Source organism: Magallana gigas, chromosome 7 (assembly GCF_963853765.1).
Source record: "Magallana gigas chromosome 7, xbMagGiga1.1, whole genome shotgun sequence".
Taxonomy (NCBI): domain Eukaryota; kingdom Metazoa; phylum Mollusca; class Bivalvia; order Ostreida; family Ostreidae; genus Magallana; species Magallana gigas.
The window spans coordinates 19,396,131-19,419,024 of NC_088859.1; the positions used below are offsets into that span (position 1 = coordinate 19,396,131).

The 22,894-nt window shown below is 32.5% G+C and overlaps 1 protein-coding gene across 1 annotated transcript in view; it reads right to left on the bottom strand.

Annotated features, from left to right (window-relative positions):
• LOC105327947 (uncharacterized) overlaps nt 1-19,333 on the bottom strand; it is a 39,836-nt gene extending 20,503 nt beyond the window's left edge. Inside the window, exons 1-5 of the mRNA XM_034457158.2 lie at nt 18,576-19,333; nt 9,490-9,627; nt 8,597-8,766; nt 8,357-8,462; nt 8,036-8,136 (exon numbers count right to left, since the gene is read on the bottom strand). Coding sequence (XP_034313049.2) covers nt 8,036-8,136; nt 8,357-8,462; nt 8,597-8,766; nt 9,490-9,622 — 510 coding nt within the window. The 5' untranslated portion in view covers nt 9,623-9,627; nt 18,576-19,333. The remainder of the gene's footprint in view (nt 1-8,035; nt 8,137-8,356; nt 8,463-8,596; nt 8,767-9,489; nt 9,628-18,575) is intronic.
• Between the last annotated feature and the right edge of the window lie 3,561 nt (nt 19,334-22,894).

The window sequence follows — 22,894 nt, forward strand, 5'->3', positions numbered from 1 at the left end:
TTGCAATTATCTTCAGATTGCTGTCCGGGCGCCTTTAAGGCATCATTTAAATTTGTTTTACTACTTCACATTTCAAAACCTCACAAAATTAGATGCATTCCTTTACATAAAAAATTAAAGAATGATTTAGTTTAAAGCGAAAAGTGGAGAAACATTATGACATTCTTTAATCGGAGCTAGTAATAAATGAACACAAAATTATTTTATCAGTCAATTAATCTCTACATCATTCGAGCTTGACGTTAACGAGGCCGGGTCTAATTTGTTCTGCCCTAGATTTTTGAATTAAAATTTTCACATAAATTTCTACTGATACAATGATTATTTTAAGATAAATAAATAAGACATTTACCACACCGTTTGTTTAAGGGTTCATCTCAAAGTTTGTTAATTTTTAACATAGGACTCTATGGGATTTTGCTTGAAATGTATCAATTTTGCATATTTTTTACAATTTTTTTTAAACTTCTGCCCTAGGGATTTCTTTTTCTGTTCTACATATTAAAGTTATTGCTAAAAGGCATCAAATGGTCAAATAAAAAAATCCTTTCACCTCCTGGTTTGTTCCAGGGGTCTTATCAAAGTTGTTTTTTGTATGCCCAATTTCCCATTTTGTCAGAAAATGGTAATTTATTATTTGACAAAGGCGGAAATGATGATCTTTAAAGTATTATTAAAACATTCAGATATATTAAAGTAATAAAATTAATATATAACATCATATATTAAGGGTCATTAATATAAAACATATGGTTTCTGTCTTGAAATATATGAAATAAGCTATATTTAGGCGGGTTAAGAAAACGTGACAGAGGGCTAGGCTTGCTGAACCCTCTTCACGTTTTCGACCCGAGCCCAAATATAGCTTATACTTCGAGACATTTATGTTTAATCCACAATATAATATTAATTTTACGCATCAAACGAGCTATTTTCAACAAATTTCGCTGAATATCTGCAGTTGAAACTATCACGCCATGGCGTCAACAAAGCAAAAAGATGACGTCACAATACAAATAAAACGCTGCGCGAAAGCGTGCGTACTCGTTCTGTACTCGGCCTCGTTAAATGAGACTTTCACATGAATAGCATTCGGAGACATTTGCACTTTCCAGAACACCAAATACACAACACTGTAGGATTGATACGAGAGTTGCTCCAAAAGTAGTGTCACAGTTGCAATAAAATCATGAAAACTCGCTGTAATTACAAAATCTCGAACTGTATTATATTTACAAATATTTATTTAGATCTCAAAATTTTAGTGCAAAACGATATTTGTTTCCGAAGACAACATATATAGAGTTTTAGGTACATGTAAGGACAGTCGCCGCACGCCTGCGACGTTGTTTATGTATTTTTGACGTTTTGTTTTAAAATCTTACTTCAGAAATGGTTGGGATGCTATTATAATATCCACACTTTATTGTAATTTTTTCTATTACATGTAAATATCAATACAGTGTATTTTATCTGTAGCATCCGGTCGTGACGGTACCAAACAAAATTCTATGTTCTATTATTGGAATTTTCAATAGAATTTTTCAGATTGTTTTTAAAATATTACACAGTATTGAAATGGCAAATACTTGAAAAGTGCATTTCTTCTGTTGAGATATTTCAGATCTTATTGAGATGTTAATTTCCTGAGTTTGTCCGCGCGAGTTCTCAATAAAGTCTAGTGACTGAACAACCAAGCATTGCTATAAAATAGACCTTAACATGTTAATGTGCAGAATAGATACGGTATATACAGTGTATCAGTTATTAGTCCATCACTTCAGTAGTCACCGAAGGTGACACCAAAAATCGGCTTTTAAAAGATTTTGCTTTTTCAATGAAAATTTTATCTATTTTAGATCCTTTCGAATAAAATATACGTTATCCCCATTTGAGGTATTTCATATATCTATTTGATATGTTTCTTTTCTGATTTTGTACGCGCGATATCTCAAAAACAGTAAGTGATTGAGCAACCAATCTTTGTTTTACGATAGACCTTTTCATGAATGTGTGCAGAATACGTATCAATAACTTGTCTGTCAGTTCTGGTCGTAACCAGAAGCAAACAAAATTGTACTTTTTACTTTTATAATTTTCGATATGAATTGTCCAGACTCTTTTTTAAATTTCATCGCAATATTGTAATGGTATATACATGAATATTGCTTTTTTCTACTGAGGTATCTCAGATATTTTCAGAATCTTTTCTAATTTTTTCTGTGCAAGACTCAATAACGGAAAGTGATTGAGTAACTAAGATTTGCTATATGATAAACTTCAAGATGCAGATGTGCAGCAAAGGTATCAATGATTTATCCGGCATGTCCAGTCGTCACCGGAACCAAACAAAATTGTATTTTTTTAAACTTTCTAATTATTGATAGTATATTCCAGATTTTTTTCAAAAATTCAACCCAGGATTAAAATCCCATGGTAAATCATCGTGATGATAATTGCGTTTCTTATGTTGAAATATCTCGGGAAAATGTTTTTATTATTCAGTTATTGAAAATACGCAATTTATATTTGAATCAAGTTGAATGTTTGTGACATAATAAATTCCACGAAGATGAATGAGCATGCAGCCCAAATCATGCGTATAAAATTTTCTTTTTAAAACAAACTTATGAGCTATTAAAGCTGTATTTACTGGTTATACAGACAATTGGAACTTGTTGAACGAAAACGTCACTCCATTGAGAACGAACCCCATTAGTTGTCATCGTATAATGGCTGCTTTTATATTCAACATTTTGACTGATCGTATGGTTTTCTTACACAATTATATATGTTAAAATTAACGTCTTAAACAATGTCAAGTGCTAAACAGAAAGTACCAAATTAAATATTTGAGGGCAGAATTACATGTACACATGCAGTTTACTGAATTTTGCTTTACACACTTCGAGACGAACCACACGTAACATTTCCGTATAAAATCACTTCGTGTTGTCTTTAGAACAATAAGATATTCAAACAAAGACCAATTCTGACTAATCATTTATATCTTGTGTAATATTTGCTTCCTCTGTATAGTGATTAACAGCGTTCACGACCGCATACGGGTAGACTTCCAGCCCGAAGGTTTTCTAGAAATTAAGCCTCGCCCTCACCTGAGATTTATCTATGACTACAACTTCTCACTCTTTCGAGATAGATTTAGGAACAATTATCTTTGCTGCGAGAAAAAGTGGGGGGGTTGAACCCTCTATGATGCTATGTACCTAATGGTTAGGTCTAACTTTGCAAAAAAAGTGGGGGGGGGGGGGCTAAGCCCCCCCCCCCCCCCTCCCCGGTTCCGACGCCTATGGAATGTCCTAAAAATTCTTAATGAATGAAAGTCAACGCTAAAAAGTAATTTTTTATATCGACGATGTACTGTCTCCTTCTTTGTGTATGTCTACCGATAAAAATCTTGTCTGTCTGAGAACAACGGAAAACTCAGAACTAACAGAAAAAGGCGCAGACTATACACACGACCGGCTGACTGCGTCAAGGTGTGAAAGCTGACCACCTGTGTATATGTGTTGTAGCCTAGATATAAACAGATGTAAACGTCGGCGAAATACACTGTCAAAACAAAAATCTGAATTTTCACTTTTGATTTAAAAAACCATTACGGTTGCCGGGTTCCTAGGATCATAATCATTTAGAATCTCTCTTAAAAGATTATTTTTATTTACTTAAAGGTCGAACATTTTTACCGGGTGGTAAATCTCAGGTGAGGGCGGGGCTTAATTATTAGAGGTGTGAAAGCCTCCGGGGCTTGCAGTTTACCTGTGGTCGTGAACGTTGCTAATCGCTATACACAGGAAGCAAATTAATACACAGGAAATAAAGAATTAGTCAAAATTGGTCTTAGTTTAAATATCTTATTGTTCTAATGACCATACGAAGCGATTCTATACGGAAATGGTCTGTGTCGTCCGAATTTTCTCTAAGCACACGTGGGTAAAGCACAATTGAAATAATGCAGTAAATTAATTCTGCTATAAAAGTATAACTCAGTACACTGTGTTTAGCACTTGACATTGTTTAAAAAGTTAATTTTAACAATTTATTATAATAGTATACGAAAACCATACGATCAGTAAGAATGTGGAATGTAAAGACAGCCATTACACATCGACAATTAATGGAGTTCGTTTTCCATGGAGTGGCGTTTACACGCACCAACTTCTTACCAGTAAATATAGCTTTAGTAGCATATTATACGTTTGTTGTAAAAAGAAAATTGTATATATTTTGGAGCTGTCCATGCATTCTCGTGGAATTTATTAGGTCACACATATTCAACATAATTCAAATATAAATTTTTCGTATTTTCAATCACTGAATAATTATTTTTCAAAATTAATTTTAATACTGGTAATGTTTAAAAATCAATTTTCAATTCCCCCCTTTAATACATGACGGAAGATATCAAAGATAACGTTGTTAATTGCTAGTAAACAGAAATCCGCGGACCTGGCAAAATCACGCTCGGACGATCACGTCAATCAAACTGGGTGCTATTGTTTCAAACTTGATTGACATGCGGCATCATTTTGAAGTTTGTACAGACAAAAAAGGGGGCGTTTGTAAAATGTTCGGCCTTTAAAATTAGGACTACTTGCATGTAATGCTTACAAAAGTGGGATGGATTTATTATATCTATTTAATAGTTATTACACACCGAGGTCAAAATTAAACAAAAATGCATTAATTTTATTAACATAATATTCATGCTTAACATATTTCGTTTCGACAAAGCACAGTACTGCAAGGGGTATCAATTTGCAAGTAGATGAAGAAAACAGGGAAGTGTATTAAGCGTACTAAATTTTATTTTGCGACTTAAAGTTTGCAGATTTTTTTTTTAACCCGGAAGTTAGTTGAAAGATATAAACTTGAGACTTAAGAAAAATAATCAGTATGTAAAATAAGCACATTAATAGACAATCTTTTTTTTTTTACACCAATCGATTTCTGATTGATCTCTCTCTCTCTCTCTCTCTCTCTCTCTCCCTCTCTCTCTCTCTCTTATGAATTTTCTAGTGCTAAAAATTGAAGCCCGGACTCAGAACGGAATAAGCACGTTAAAATCCCCCTTACGGCATCACAACCGCCAGTTCCAGCATAGATTTTATTATGAGCTTTTCTACGACTACATATGATACCAATACAATGCAGTCAGAAAGTGATATACATGTAATCTCTCTCTCTCTCTCTCTCTCTCTCTCTCTCTCTCTCTCTCTCTCTCTCTCTCTCTCTCTCTCTGTTTAAAATTTAAAATGCATTCTGCAGTATACGTTATTTTGTAAAATTAAAACCCAACATTTGCAATGTATTTTCAAATATTTTAATCAAAAGAAATCAACATATGAGGTAGAAACTCGCACGCTTTCTTCAAAATGTACCGGAGCAGTCAAGCGCGCAGTCATGATTCATGGACATGTGTACACGAACAAGCATGAATATATTTTGTGGATTCAGTGTTTTATTGACAGTTTTTCAGTGGGTTAAAGACAGCTCATGAGACACAGAGACTTAACGACCCGATCATTTAAACGAGGGATTGTCGTATATCATCAATAAGGAATGATAATTTACCTTGCTGGTTGGGGGGGGGGGGGGTATTTTCCAATGACTGGCAGAATAAACATATTGACATGCACTTGTTTGATAATCAGATTCACCATGATAAATTCAGAACTTTCACCTGATAGCTAGGAACATTATCATAATTTTGTGATCGTAACATTCAATAACAATAGACGTTAATAAGTAAAACATAATAAATAAATTTAACGACCTGTTGCATTCTTCTGTCAAGTTGTATCAATGCATAATGTTAATGCTATATACAGCATAATTAAAATAAATATTGAAGAAAAAAAATATACTGAAGATTTAAAAATCATACTTTTTTTTTCAAATTAATAGTACAGTGGGGTACAGTGATGGTCAGTGCCCGGTACAGTGGCGTACAGTGGATACAGTGCTGGTCAATGCCCTGTACAGTGGCGTACAGTGGGGTACATTGGAAGTCAGTAGGACTGTACAGTGATGTACTGTGGGATACAGTGTTGTTCAGTAGAAATGTACAGTGGGGTACAGTGGGGTACAGTTGAAATCAGTGAAATGTACAGTGAGGTACAGTCAATGTACAGTGGATGTCAGACAATGTCAGTCAATTTTTGGGAATATCAATGGATTTTGAATTCAGTAGTGTTTTTTAGAGGAAAGCAATGAATCATGATAAGACCGCGGAACATTAACTGGAAAGATCGGAAATATACAGCTTACGTGTGTTCACTTGTTACAGTTAAAATATTTGAAATGGGCGGAAACAAATTGACACGGATGTCTGAGAAAACATTGGTATAGGAAATGTATTTTCAATCCACCTCAGCATTTCTAACTTGCATACTAATGTAAAGCGATCGAAAAACATTTTAATTAGTATCAGAAAAGCGGTTGAAAAACATTTTATTTTAACAATAAGTATATAATCAGCAAATGTGAAAAAATACCAATTCGAAGATATCATACGCAGGGCAAAGCATTGTCCGATGACTTCTTATATGAAACATTTTTAATTATATATTCTATTATTGGTTATAATTTTAATCTTATTAATGGGAACTTTGATTGTTCTTCTCTGGGAATAAAGCCCACTTGATATCAGACTTGTGACGACTGATTCGATTCTCTGAAGTCATCGGACAATGCCTTGCCTTGCGTATTATCTCTCCCGAATTGAGGTCTTCTCATATTTGCTGATTATATACTTATTGGTAAAATAATTTTTTTAATCACTTTGCTGATACTAAATATAATGTTTTTCGATCGCTTTAGTTAACATGTATATAGCAAGTAAGAAATGCCGAGGTGGATTGAAAATACATTCCTATAACTACTTGTACAGTTTCAATCGAATGTTTTCTCAGACGTCCGTATCAATTTGTTCCCGCCCATTTCAAATGTTTTGACTGCAACAAGTGAAATTGACGTACGCTGTATATTTCCAATCTTGCCAGTTAATGTTCTGCGGTCTTATTATAGCATTGAATCATGATTTTTTGAAGTATACACTCTCATAACTGCCGCGGTGTGTGCATACAAATTGAGTAACGCGCGTTAGCGCGTTATGAAAATTTGTATGCACACACCGCGGCAGTTATGAGAGTGTATACTTAAAAAAATCATGATTTAATGCTTATATTTACATTTTTTAACTTCTTGCCTTGTCTGCAAATGTGAATTATACCTTAAAATTCCGATCTTATCCTAAGGGTAAGTTAACATTAATGGAAGAGCCACAGTAACAGCCACAAGCGTGAACTTTGATTTTCGCTTGTGACGTTGCAGTTTACAGCGTTCAACGTTTGTGACGTCATAATAAAACTCGTCAATTTGACCTTTGACTACTTGTTGCATTTAGAGGCATTTAAACATCACGGAATTTAATGTAAAAACACAGTAGAATGTAAATATAAATACATGTTCATCCCACTTATTTTACCAAATGTTAACATAGCATTCACAAAAGTGCCGAGCTGTGCCAAGCTGTGTGAAGGAGCCAATCAAAACAGAGCATGAAGTAATACATGTAGCTGACAAAAAAAATTGTGATTTCGCAAAAGGACTCAGCGTTTGGGTTTACGATAATGTTTTTCTATTCTTTTATTTGGGTTTTTTTTATTATTTCTTGGTGGAAGTGTGTGTTTTTCAAAATAAGTAATTTTCCGCCATATATCCGACATATTTTTTTTTTAATTTCTTAGAAAACTAAGATTCATCTCTGTGTTAAAGAAGTTTCATTGAGTTTCTTGACATCGGTCTCCAAAGCGATAAACGTGCTTTACTGTAATTTTGTAAATCAAAAATGGAAGCTTACGGTCCAAAATACCCATTTCAAAAACGGACAACTTTCGCTTAAATAACAAAATATAGAATGTTCATTACACAACAGTATATCAAGATGTATTGTACAAGTAATCCATTAAGTACCGGTTAGCGGGTATATGATATTTGTAAGGATACGTACATCAATTAACATAATGTTAGGATCTGTGAGAAGTTCACACGCTATGTTAGCTCTCTTTTTCTCTCCTCCACTCAATCCACGATGCATGAAGTCACCAATGACTAAAATTAAATAATTTCATATAATATGATAATAGTACTGTCCTTTACAAAAGTTATCATGAACAAATTTTGATTTCCGCTAATCTAAATTTTTGTAAAGGACAGTACGACATATCTTCTTTAGAAAGATTAGTATAAAATGTCGCCAAAGTCTTTTTTATTTTCATCATACGTACATACATAGGTAAAACCAATACAAAAACCATTAAGATTGTCTTACTTGTGTCCAGACAATTTCTTAAATGAAGCGCATCCACAATTTCATCGATTCGCGCCATTTTGTCTGCTTTTGACACGTGATCAGGAAGTCGAATCATGGCGGTAAACTTTGAGTCGCATGAAAAAAACAAGGAATCACCTCTTAAATCTACACAAAATCATTCATCATTCATTTATTTTATATCTTTGAAATACATGTACATGCATTGTATGAAACGAAATACGACGCCAAATAACTTACGTATAATGTCTCCCTCAGAGTGAGTTTTGTCAAAAAAATGTCACTCTGTATTACGTAAGCAAGTTTTCGCTTTTGTAACTTTGTAAAGGGCTTTCCATTCACGGTTACAGTTCCTGATGACATTGGAAGATCCCCTGCCAGAATGTTGAGGAGAGATGTTTTTCCTGAACCTTGGACGTAATGAAATTTATTTTAACATTTTTGTATACAGTTTAATCCCTAGAATGCATGGTGGCTTAAATTTCAACGAATTTACACCCTCAACCCTAAATAAGCCCCCCCCCCCCCCGAAAAGAACACAATTTGCAAGCATTGGCCCCAACGAATCTAAATAATTTCACACTGTAATATTCTTCCGATTTAAACTTTTGGGACAAAAATGTACACATCTTGTACATGCATGTAATTTTGTGACACGAAATGTCGTCTACACCAGTTACAATGTAGGTACTTTGATGCAGTTTGCATAGTCTAAAACATCAAAACCACTTCTAACGTTTGTTTAAATTATCAGTGTATTACTAATACATTTACCAATTGCTAAATACTTATACTACAAAATTCTACATAACGAGTTAATAACTCGCAATAACGAAATCTTTTCTCGTAAAAACGAGATAATATACTAATAATAACGAGATTTTTTCTCGATTTAACGAGATATTTTCTCGTAATAGCGAAATAATTAACTCGTAATAGCATAACGTGATCTTTATGTCGTAATTACGATATCTTTTCTCGCTATTACGAGATAAACATACTTTTCTATATGACCCTATTCGTCTTTCGTATGTACGGGAAAAACCCTTTTAAAAGTTTTGAAACAGTTCCTACATGTGTTGTAAATCATTAATTATTTATAGTTTATCATTTAGAAACTTTTAGATTCTCACCTGAGGGACCCATGATCGCCAAAATCTGTCCACTTTTGGCTTCTCCATTGATGTTTGTGAGAATAGCCTTTTCTTTTAAAGTCAGGTTAATGTCAGTGAAAGTTAAAAGGGTGTCCCTCGCTTTCGTTTTCATTCCGACTGAAAAGAATATGATTTTTCTAAAAACTCAAAAACGTGATTCAATAACCCTAAAGGTTATAACAACATACAAAATGATATATTGCATCATACATTGATTTGAATGTCGGATGTCCAGTTCAGTGCTCTCATAATTAATTGAAATTTTATTTCGAGTTACAGTGTGACTTCAAATTTAATATATACGGCTAAATACGTGTGCATTGAAGAAAAAAAAATTTCAGACTAAATATGCAAAGGCAGGAACTTGCTACAGCATTATTGTAAATATTGTAATATTGTAAGATTTTCACAGTTCAGAAGTTAACTGCTGTGTATTATAATTGTATCTGATATGCATTGTTTGTGTTTTTAATTCAATGCATAGATTTGTTGTATGTCAAAATTCAGTTCTCATCACAATTCCCTATCATTTGTCTTATATTGGACATTATTCAAAGTGTGATTCATGTATAACATTTATCTATACTATGTGCATGATGTGGTTACACATAACATAACACAGGTCAGAAGTAAACTGATGTGTTTATATGCTGTATAGTTTGTTTTGTTTTTTTAACCATTGTTTCTGTTGTTTGATTTTGTCATTTGAGTAACATATGTGCCTACTGGTTCATCTGAAAATGTTTGATTACATGTATATCTGTCTTTAAAACATGTTTGATAGTATAACAAACTTTTAACATGTATATTATATAGCGGCTGTTATTTTAACACAGGGCAGAAGTCAACTGATGTGTTTATACTTGCAAGGTAATTAAAAATAAGATGTTCCTAGTGGTATTCAAACTGGTTTGGTTAATCTGTGCCTTCATGATATATTAATATCTATATCTCTATATAAGGCAGGGGTTAGTCATTGCCATATGTGTTGTATGTACTGCCATATTTCATTTTGTTGACTACCATGATCTGGCTAGTCCACTTTGTGTGGGGTCTTTTTGTGCAAACCTGCTGTTTGCTTTTGGTGGCTGTTTTTGTTCAACAATATTTTTGTTGCATGTATATTTGGTACATGTTATAATGTATACATCTTTGTTTAATATGGGGGAGGTCATTTGCTCACCTTTTATAACTTACATTCAATGTCTGGTAATGGATATTATGACTGTTTGAAGACCTCCCCTTATTGCCTAATTTTTCTTATTAGCAAAAATAAATGGCAGTACATACACACAACCAAGTTTTATATTTTTCTATCAATCCTAGACATATCAACAATATTACATAATACAGCATTATTGTAAATAATAGCATTTATGTAAATTGTGATATGTTATTTTTATGCTGGTACCAAAAATAGTAGTCTAGTCATAATATAATTGTAATTCTAATTGTTGAGTACTTTTGAGTATTTAGCTGATCTTCCTTTTTGTCTACATTAGCCAATCAGAGTGCGGCATTTAGTCGCGCGATGTTTTGACTACGTCACTTTAACTGTCAGCTGTCAACAATTTTGTAAACACCGCAGTCAACCCACCCTCCTTCCCCTTCATCACCAGTGTAGTTGGGGATTTATTTTGCAATGTATTATACATGTTTGTTGCTGTTGATGTATGAAATGCTGTTTTTGTTCAACAATATTTTTGTTGCATGTATATTTGGTACATGTTATAATGTATACATCTTTGTTTAATATGGGGGAGGTCATTTGCTCACCTTTTATAACTTACATTCAATGTCTGGTAATGGATATTATGACTGTTTGAAGACCTCCCCTTATTGCCTAATTTTTCTTATTAGCAAAAATAAATGGCAGTACATACACACAACCAAGTTTTATATTTTTCTATCAATCCTAGACATATCAACAATATTACATAAATGCTTATTATATTTTGTATGCGAGAAATACAATCGTTGATCGAAAAATAATGTCAAACAAATCCCAGTTAGCCCAACCTTACACACTCTCCACTAACGTGTGGAGTCCTAGTTAACCCAACCTTACACACTCTTCACTAACGTGTGGAGTCCTAGTTAACCCAACCTTACACACTCTCCACTAACGTGTGGAGTCCTAGTTAACCCAACCTTACACACTCTCCACTAACGTGTGGAGTCCTAGTTAACCCAACCTTACACACTCTCCAATAACGTGTAGAGTCCTAGTTAACCCAACCTTACACACTCTCCACTAAAGTGTGAAGTCTGTCACAGTTAGCCCAACCTGACATTACTTTTGGATGAACTCTCATACGTGTTTGTACAAAGACCGCATGCTGTGGCATAAAGAACAATTATGCAGAGGAAATGAACTTAGTATAGGCATACAACGCACGCACATGTAGTGTTAATTAATTTTTTGGCACAAAAACAATAATATATTACAAAACACAGTTAACAATGCACAAGGAAAAAAGTAGACTTGGCTAAAATATTTCAAAATCTTTGGTAAGTACATTCCATAAAATGCTAATATGTTTTATTATACTTTCATGTTATATACTGACATCTGATTGGTTAAGACATAGTTGACAATCCGGTCTATTACCCTCAGCGTTAGCAACACACTTAGCAACGGATAACACAACGAATTGTTACATGCGCGTAAATTATGCGCGTACGGTTCGGCGTTGAATTCACATCATTTCTATATAAAAGCAGTAAAAAATTCTATAATATTAAGACTTTCAGTATAATAAAATAAATAGTACCTGTTTGGGAGGATAACAGTTGAAATTGACATCCCTCGAAAACCATTGTCAATGTCCGCCTGGCGTCGGTGGACAATGTTTTCCTCGGGGTGTCAATTTTAACTTTTACCCTCCCAAACAGGCACTATTTATATATTGCAACATCTATCTAAAACTTTTCATAACGTGTAGATTTATCCCAGCACAACCTTGTCCAATGTTTACGAAGGTTTGGTGGCCGTCCCCGTTAACTCAAATTTTAATCAAAACACAATCTAAACAAAGAAGGATATTTCCACTTCATTGTAGTTTTTGATATCCTGTATGAGTAAGCTGAAAATCTGTTTTGGTTGCAAGTAAGAAATTGTAAAGTTTGAATATGTTAATAAATTCAATACATCAAATAACGGTAATATACATGTATTTAGTTAATTAGAATTAATTTGTCTAATAAATTATGTCTAGTAGTGTCAATTACACATTTTTTTAAAAATTGGCATCTATGAGAACAAAAACATTTTTGAAAAGAACGATAGATAGTTTTAAGAGCTAGGGCTCGATTGTCGCTGTCATTTTTAGACTGTTAAGATTTCTTTTTTAAGAAGAGCTCTATGTAAAAAGTCGTGTAGGAGTATTTCCAAATTTAAAAGGTAAAATAATCATATGATTTTTTCTTATTAATTAATAATTATTAATTAATGCCTGAACAAAACATTTCTGAAAGTTTAACGTAGATTTGATGGTTAATTTGTTTACTGGCAAGCATCCTTATCTTTTTGAATTCAAAAACTTTAATATAAATTATACTAGTTTTACATTTTGATTTCTGCAAGCTTAATTAAAAACAATTAAGAAAGAAACAGAAAAAAATAACATAAAATGATTGTAGTGCATTACCTGCATGTAACACTCCTTGTTCCTTTCTGATGAATTTTTTTTTTTGGGGGGGGATTGTTTTAAAAAGCCCAAGACTGCAGTGTGATTCTAAAAGGAAGCACAAGTTTAGCTTTTTTTTAAAAAGCTTACCGTTTTTAGAGCAAACCCTAAACAGAAATTAGTTATCAAAGACAGTTTAATTTTTTTTCATATAAATGTCATCTTCCTCTACATAGCATGGCGAGTGAAATATTTTTATGGCATCATGTGTCTTTTAAACCTGCATGTCTAAAATTGAGAAATGCATACCCAAACTTGTAAGCTGAGGTCAACTATAGTAGGGTAAAAGAGATCTTAGGAAGAACCGTAGACTCGAATTATTTTGATAAAATCAAAGTTATACCACTGCATTCATCTCTTATTTAGCTGATATTAGTTTAACATATCTAAAGTCTAATAACTTTACCGATATTAGGCATATCGCATCATTTTTTATTTTTTTTTACATTTTTGAATTTATATTTGAATAAACAATACTGAAAGAAAAAAAATTCAATCCAAGGAAGACGGTAATTATTTCATGGAAAGTGTCTTCAGAAACCACAAATGAAAGAATATGTTTCTTATGATACTTAAATGGTGTAGAAAATTAATTATATTTTATATCAAAATTTCAAGGGGTGTGGCTTGTATAATTTTAATGATAATTAATGTAGTGTCTTTCAGTGAATACATTTGTTACTGTTAAGTGCTCAGGATGTCACAGAAATGTTTTGATTCGCGAGCGAAAGACATTTTGTACTTAACGACGATAGTAACTTAACTAAAGGAACAAGGAAGCATTCTTTGAGTATTATAATTATGAGGTGATCAAATACGGCCGGGAGTGATCAAATCCAATAAAGCCCGAAGGGCTTTATGGTAGATTTGATCACGCCCGATCGTATTTGATCACTTCATAATATTCAAAGAATGATTCCTTATTGCTTTCATGTATATTTATATAATTTTCAGTAATTGATCGGTTAAATATTGAAATACATTGATGAAGTCATAGTGGACTATACATAACAAAATCTATTCGTTGTGTTATCTCAAAGACACTGGAAAAAGTAAATATATCCATGGTACACCATGTTCAAAGAATTACTTCAAAGCAAAGGCCTAATAGATCAACCAGCTAGAATTTGGAATGCAGATGAGACATTTATATTTCACATCTCATATCATACGTTTAGATGGATTTAATATGGATGGCAACAAGACCGAAGCCCTACTCGGGAAGACTTAAATGTTCCTCGTATTTCCTGTGGAAAGCAACGCCTAAGTGTCATGTTCTGTGGAGTTGCTGCAGGTCAAATAAATAAATAACCACATTTTGTATACCCTGATGAACCAAGCCCAAAAGGATATAACCCTCCGAACGGATCTATTGAGGGGTCTCAGATAGCATATACACCTAAGGGATGGATGGATAGAAGTACATTTTCACAATTTATGGACCACTTCGACAAACATGCTGGAATTGAACGTCCGGTTGTTCTATTGTTTGATAGCGTCAATATTGATTAGTAGGTGTTAATTATAATAAATGTTAAAACAGTAGGTCACTGCCTTTTCTGTTCAGCTTTTCATATAATATGATTTTAATGTGCGTACTACAAATAGCAAAGAGTACTAGAACATTTTAGAAAAGATGGGTGAATAAGGAGTGTAAAATGCATATATGAGGTGAGATAAGATACTGCAAAATTAAAATGTCAACAAATCTAATAATTTTTTCTATAAATTAAATTGTAAAAAAGGTATATTCAACAAAAGATCGGTTTGTAACACTGAAGTATGTTAAGTAGAAGGGTTGATCCAAAAGAAATGTCACTCTATGTACCGTGCTTCTTACTGGAGTTGTATTGTCAAAAATGATACATCAACATTTTCCGTATCTAAATTCTAATTTGAATTAAAATTTCTATTAAATTTTGTTGAACTCTTAATTAACAAGATATTGATGTTTTTAGTATGATATATACGTGACAACGCCGCGTCATGAATTTACGTCTTTTTTTAAGGTTTGTATTTTTCAATAAATTACAGCAAAGTACATTGAAGCGTTTAATAGGGACAAACTCCAGAAAAGTTTCTACGTAATGTTTTGACTGACCTTTGTCCAATCAGATCGTAGCTGGGCGGAGTTAAGACATTGTCGCTCGTGACTTGAATGAGAGAGAGAGAGAGAGAGAGAGAGAGAGAGAGAGAGTGAACTGAGTAAATTATAAGTGGTGCCGATCAAGAAATTATCATTAGTTATTAACTTGCAAACAAATTATTCAAGGTCTGAATATAAAAATTACATGTATATCCTATATTGGTATAACTTTAACGCGTTTTAAAGAACGATTGAGAAAATTTCTTTGGCCGCGCGCCGTCGACAACATGTACCTATATAAGAATGACGTAACAAACCATCTAAATTTCCTAGCATGGAGTCCGAGAATACGGGCATTAAATATTTTGAAATGCGAACGAATGATCACTTATGAATTTAGATTAAGTGAAAAGGAAAGGCAACGGAGGCGGATGCTTAGTGGAAAAATAAATCAATGGCGGACAAATTTGTCCTAAGGTAAAGAATGTTTCACACTGAGTTAGTATCCATGATGAAAGTTTTTATACAAAGTAAATTTACAACCTATGTTTAATTCCAGGAAGATTTGGCAAACTTTGATGAGGATACTAACGGTAACACTTGTAAGTAATAAATACAGTTTCTTAAATATTCGCACAGTCTTCGATGTTTGACATTACCTCCTCACATTACATTGTATCTATATATAGACATCGTTGTTCCCCGGTTAAAGAATTTAAAAATACTTCAAAGTTTCATATACTAGACCTTCATTTGTCACTTTATAGCTATTGTCGATAGATAGTTCGCTTATCTGCCTCATCTAGACTATAATTTTCCCCATTATAACTCTCTCTCTCTCTCTCTCTCTCTCTCTCTCTCTCTCTCAAGTTAAGTCACGAGCGATAATGTCTCAACTCCGCCCAGCTACGATCTGATTGGACAAAGGTCAGTCAAAACATTACGTAGAAACTTTTCTAGAGTAAGCCCCTATTAAACGCTTCAATGTACTTTGCTGTACAAGCTTCAAAATTTGAAAAAGCTCCAAACAACAAAATGTTTTGATATAATATAGACTTCTAATTGTTTAAAAAAATAATAGGGAACACTACCGTGCATTTTAGATATCTACGCAATGCCTTTTGCCTCTAGTTCAAGGAATAAAAAGGCTGAACATGCGAATAGTGATACGACCTCTGTGTAGTTCCAATATCTAATAAAAGCATATGTCATATAAATAAATACATTGGATAGAATGAAGACATGCTCTGAAGGAACGTACTGGCTAGGTTCTTGCATATTGAGCTATGTTATAAAGCTTCATTCATGACTTCTTGAAGGGACTGATCGCACATTAAATAATTCAAAAAATGTAAAAAGAGCTTCTTGGCCAATTTATACAGAGTACTAAATTATAAAATTCTACCAGAACGCCAATGTCTACTATTGAATTCGCTCACGCTCTACATAATATATGATTTTCAGAAAAAATTATCACAATGCATTTAAAATTTAAATTTTTATTTGAAATAGATATCTCAAAACATGAATTTTTGTCACTTTACGCCAATTTTTCACGATGTTATCGCATCTGATGAAACATTTAAACAACACATTTTCTTTGTGAATGAAATGGTTCAGTGGTTAGAGCACCAGATATAAGGGAACTTATAGAACTAGGGTTTTTTAGTTGTGGGTTCGATACAATTAAAACTGTATGATCTTTTTTCTTATCTTTAGTTAAAATATTCTAAACTGAATATAGTTAGGAATTTTCCCTTTGTAAACTTGTATTATAACATGTCAAATATACTTAAGTTAACTTATACTTAAAAAAAATAATTTTGAAATTGTATTTTACGACTAAACCATTTAGGTGTTTGCGCTACCTTATTCCCCCATCTTCTTTATCATGTAAAGACAAATAATGTGCTGTTGATATTAATGATTATTTTAATTTTATACAGGGCACAATGTTTGAATGAAATGAGCGGTTCCGAAAGCATTGTTACGAATACTGTTTTCCTCGTTAAAAAAGAAATAGGCGTGTCTTATGTAACACTTGACGTTCGATACAAAGTTTAGGACATTCCATTCAAACGAAAACTGTTTTCATTTCAATGCGCTTCATTGTATCATTAAAACTGAAGATGAGTCGCTTGCTGTAGAATAACATGTCAAAAAATATGCGTATTTCGATACGAGTAACCGGTTAATCGGTCTGAACGAATTGCGATTAACCGATTAGCATTTCTGCAATCGATTGCCATTCCTAGTATATTTATTATTGTAAAATTGAATGAAACTTTCAAATTTACATAACCAATATGATATGTACATGTACTTATAAAAAGTGACCGTTAAATCATACATACTCGTTATTTTTCTCTACAAAGTTTCTAGCACTATATTTTTAGTCGCAAACGCGAAATAAATGACATGTTTACTTAATATAGCTGTTTTCTTTTTCTTTTTTTTTTGTATGATTTACATCCCTGACTAAGAATTAAATAAAGGCTTCACTAAGAACGTAAATGAAGGCTTTAAAGCGACGATACAAATACTAAATGGAAATAAACATCAATATTAATATAAATTGAAGCATTAAATGCTTACTTTTGGATGTCGTCTGTCCTATAACACACCAAGGTTGTGCAGACAATTTATCATACCGCGCTTACTCTATTGTTTTTATTTTAAACTCCTCCTTAAACAAAACCATTTTCCGACATATAGCCAAATCATCAATATTCTTAATTCAAACTTACTTTATCTCCTTCGAATAAACACTTACCGCCATTGATTTTATTTTTAATTATTATGTACATCTTTTTAGTTTTTTGTTTAATGAAAACTCTGTTCATGACAATTTCTCTCGATATGTGTAACGTTAATACTGTCGCATACAAAGTCGCTCAATAAATTTGATAGCTGAACTTTTCTGCATTTTTTCTTCAATTATTTTGACGGTGTAATACTACTTGATATGCAGTTGGAAACGGTGCTACAACCGTTGCAAATTGTTTTTGCGCAACATTTGTTAACGTATCTTCTTGACAATACTGAAATATTCGCCCAATCTTGCTGGGTATATCTTTTTATTTGGATTATTTCTTGACGGCCATGGAGTCAATTTGCATTGTTATTATTTTATATAGTAAGTTATTACCCAATTTGGAGATACATGTACAGTGCATAGCAAAATATATTCTATCTATAATACTGATCAGTTTAATAATAATAAAAACGATGGTTTTATAACATTTAAGATAAGAATGATAATAAAAATATTTTAACATACATGTACTTACATTTAAAAAGGCTTTTACACTGAAATCTGAATCTGGACGTGGATCACCACACAATCAACGTACAGTTATGATTCGAAATTAAAACAAAACAAAATAGATTTATCCGAAGTTCCAACTTTATAACATCCTTTCCTATGCTACTTGTAATACAAGTATTTAAAAGCAATGCGCATTTTGAACTGCATGCATACTTTTCACAGCCTGGTAATTACGGGTACATCAAGGAAGGTAAAAAAAAGTAGGCCTTTCGCTAAAAATAACTTTTTTAGGCCTGCTAAAAATGTGCAAGGGTTAGAAGTTCAGAATATTAAATTATCAAAGTTTGAATAACAGTCAGTCACCTTTATGGTCGAAGATGATTGTAGGAGAGGAGTTCAAGATATTAAAGCAGGGATATACTGCAATAACCTCTGATTTTAAGTTCCCATTACCGAACACTCACCTCCTATTCCAACTGCCTACCTATACATTTTATCAACCTAATGTATAATTTTATCCAAAATATTTGATTGTAAGTATGTAAGAAGAAAACTTACGAGTTGAAATTAAATTGTTTTGGTGATTTCTTTTGTTGCAAAGGAAATTGGGTGTTTGTATTACTGGAGGTTACTCTACATGATTTTGTCAACAGGTTGAAAACAGATCTAAAACCTGTGTAATGCGTAAACACAGAGGTTGTAAATACTCAACCGGCTTCCTTCATCATACCAATTTAAGACCCAGCTGACATATTTAATGGTGTTTCTTTATTATAACCACGATTCGATTAGTTTTCTAAGAGGCCAAGAAGAACAGAGACAATATATGGCCAAGCTGTATGTCAAGGTCTGTTTACAGTTTTAATCGGTTAGCATTTTGAATGAAGTGTTGGTATATGCCCATATATGTTTGTTTACGTCTTGTTGAGAAATAAGCTTACAATGAGGTACCAGCTAAAAATGAATCCCATATTTGTAACGTGTAAATAGTGTAAAAATTAGTATCAAAAGACTGGTTTTTGTGTTAATACCCTTTTTTTTTTAATTTGTGATGATATAATTTGAAGTAATTAAACTTCCATTTTTTATATAATTATTATTGTTAATTTTTATTTCAATTGCTATCTACTATCATTATCTTATATTATTATTCATTTGTATACATAACAATTCAAATTCAAATAGTGTTCATCAAACTAGTATAGACTGTCAGCCATAGCAGAAACATACTTTATTTGGAAACTCTTAAAATTAAGTGATCTATATAATTTCAAACTCACGCAAAGAATATGTGCAAATGAAATGGCCAATACCACACTTTATGTTTATGTAGCTTTATAAAGTGGATTTGTAAAGATGTTAATCATTGAATAATTGAGAATAAATAACTAAATTAAATGAAATCTTGAGTCCACTTTTAACAGGTTCTTTAAGAAATTTTACGAGCCAATACCGGAAGAGAAACAAGTACAGACAACTCTAGTACATGCGCAGCTGGTAGAATTATTATTGTCAATATCAGCAGCTGATCGGAGAAGTAAGAGAAAAGTATTTTGCATGAATGTTGCATTAGTGTTCGAGTACGGTACGATGATTGTATATTGCATAATACACCGCAATTACTGTATACTTTGTCATTCCAACCGGAAACTTGTTTAGAAACAGACTTATGTTACACGCGGTAATTCATGATTTAATTCATATTAACGGTCAGCAATTTGTTTTTCCTACTACATATATAAATATTACAATAATTGTTTGCATCATCAGAAAAAAATTGTTAAAAGCATTTTAACACCGCATGTAAATAGACATGTATACGAGCGTGTTTCCCTCGGGGCTTCACACTTTATCATCTAGGTTCCATCCCCATCTGAACTAACCGGAGGTTAATCGACCGATTGAAAACCTGAAAATTATATTCATTACTTAATTTTGAAGATATAAGTTTTAATACGCTTAAAGGTATAATAAGTTTGTAACGTGCGTTTCACATATGGACTTGAAAAAATAAAGGTATTGAAATCATTAATGCGGAATGCAAACACACACAACATTACTGTACATGTATTTTGATTAAAAAGATAAATCAAAATCATAAACCATGCAATGATAATTAGTCCCAGAATAAATTACAGTAAATATATGTTTTTATGAACATATATCTTATTCCATTTAATTATCAAATGTATAGTATAATACTCAGTAAACAGTGCTTTCCCTATATTAAGTAGAAACATTTTCAAATTTGGCGGAAGCAAACTCGTATAAACAAAGCTCATAGTAAATTAAAACCGATCATGTGGCACTTCAACTTCCGGAAAGTGTTGTATAAAAATAATTAAAAGGGTAATTTCAGTATTCAGTTAAATCTAACAAAAGTCATTTTAGATGTTCCAATAAGATAAGATATTCAATCAAATCTAAATACGTTTGTACATTTAAGCATTCCAACAGCATACAATTGGATGTATGTAAATGACTTAATCTAACAAAAGAACATAGAAAAAACAAATAACAAATTAAAGTAAACAATTACATCAATCTGTTACATGTACTAAAAATTAAAAATGAACACATAATTATATGATCATAAGAATACATGTATGTACAATACAAATATAACTGAAAAGTATATGAAATATTGCTTACCTATAAAATATGACCAAGAGTTGTAATTTATATTAAGTATACGTTTTTTTTCTCGGAGCGTCTAGCAAAAGTGAAGCGCTCGGCTTTTAAACAATAATTCCTCTCGGTCAAGGTAGGGTACAAGATAGGAAATATATATTAATGTTCAGAAGAGAATGTTATTTCCCTATCGATAGGGAAAGGTGTAGAGTGGACAGAACAAAAGCAGCGCTAATCGTTATCAGGATCGGCATAGACTACAGGGAACATCAAAAAGCTTTCTCAATTGATTTTCATGTGTTAGTAAATCATCCCCAATTACTCGAGGCATCGAATTGTGTCAATATAGACCTAACATTTATACTTGTCTATTTTTTTTTATTAAAATATATTTTTGCGCTTGATACATCATAAAGAGAGACTAAGTTGAGAAATATAGTAAAAATCATGTAAAGAAAAAAACTGTTCTTGAATAACTTTTAGAAAGGATATTTAATATATTAAATTTCATATCAGAGGGTAAATGAATCTTGATGATAGTAACACAAGACAGAGCACAAATGATATCAGCATGTATGGAAGCTCTGATCAGCTTTGATAACCATGAATCTTGCTTTGGTGCTAAGAATAAGGCAACCCCTCTAGTTCTAGATATGGGAAATACATATACATTGCACCCATACATGTAACATAATCTGATCCCATTCATTTATATTTCATTTTATACAACATATAAAATATTACCGGTATTTGTGTGTTGGGGTTATCATTAAACAGATCTCAATACATCCTACTATATATTTTAACATTGGTTATTATTTTGATATCTTATGTCATTTTAACATTAGTATAAGTACTAGTATTTACATTTTTTAAATAATGTAAAACCCTTAAAATGTAGGTAGAAACGGAAATTATTTTTTTCCTAACTTGCATAGAAAAACATTTTATGATAAACTAAAAACCATCAATTCCTAAGGTTAAAACCATGATTCAGTCATGATGACATAGTGTATACATGACGTTTGAAGACATTCGAAACTGAATACATGAAACCTATTTCCTAGAAAAATAAATATGAAAGTATCGGAGCGTTAAGGTTCTAATGAGAGGGAAACTTGGGAGAACAACGATGTCCTTTATAGTTTGTACTTTGACGTTGGAGACAGACACACTTGGGGCTGAAAATACCCTAAAGTCAGTAATCAGAAAACAATGCTAGACAAAGTAAATCCATTATTTCAATTGCATTAATTATGGTAAATGTTTTGTGCATTCAATTTATTTTAATGTTTCAAAACAAAATTCAAATGTTGGGTGTTAGAGTTCAAGGCTCCTGGCCACATTTATTCAGGGTGCAGGGTTTTATCCGAAGAAAAATCAACTGATGTGCAGTAATGCGACCGAGTGAATATTTTATACTAAAAATGGGTATAACTCATCAAATTAGAGTCGATACAATATATTTAGATAAACTTATCTAACAGAACAGTGAGAGAAAGGTAAAGGTTCAGGAGGGCAACATTCCTCTTCTGAATTTTCTCTGTATAGTGTCTGTTATTTACCATCAAACACAGTAAAACTTTAATCAATCATGCTCTGTCATTAGTCCTGCATACGAACACTTACAGAAAGACTTTAACTGCAGACCAAACACTTACATATATAACTTTATCTTTAAATTACAAGACGTCATATTTAAGATCTCTT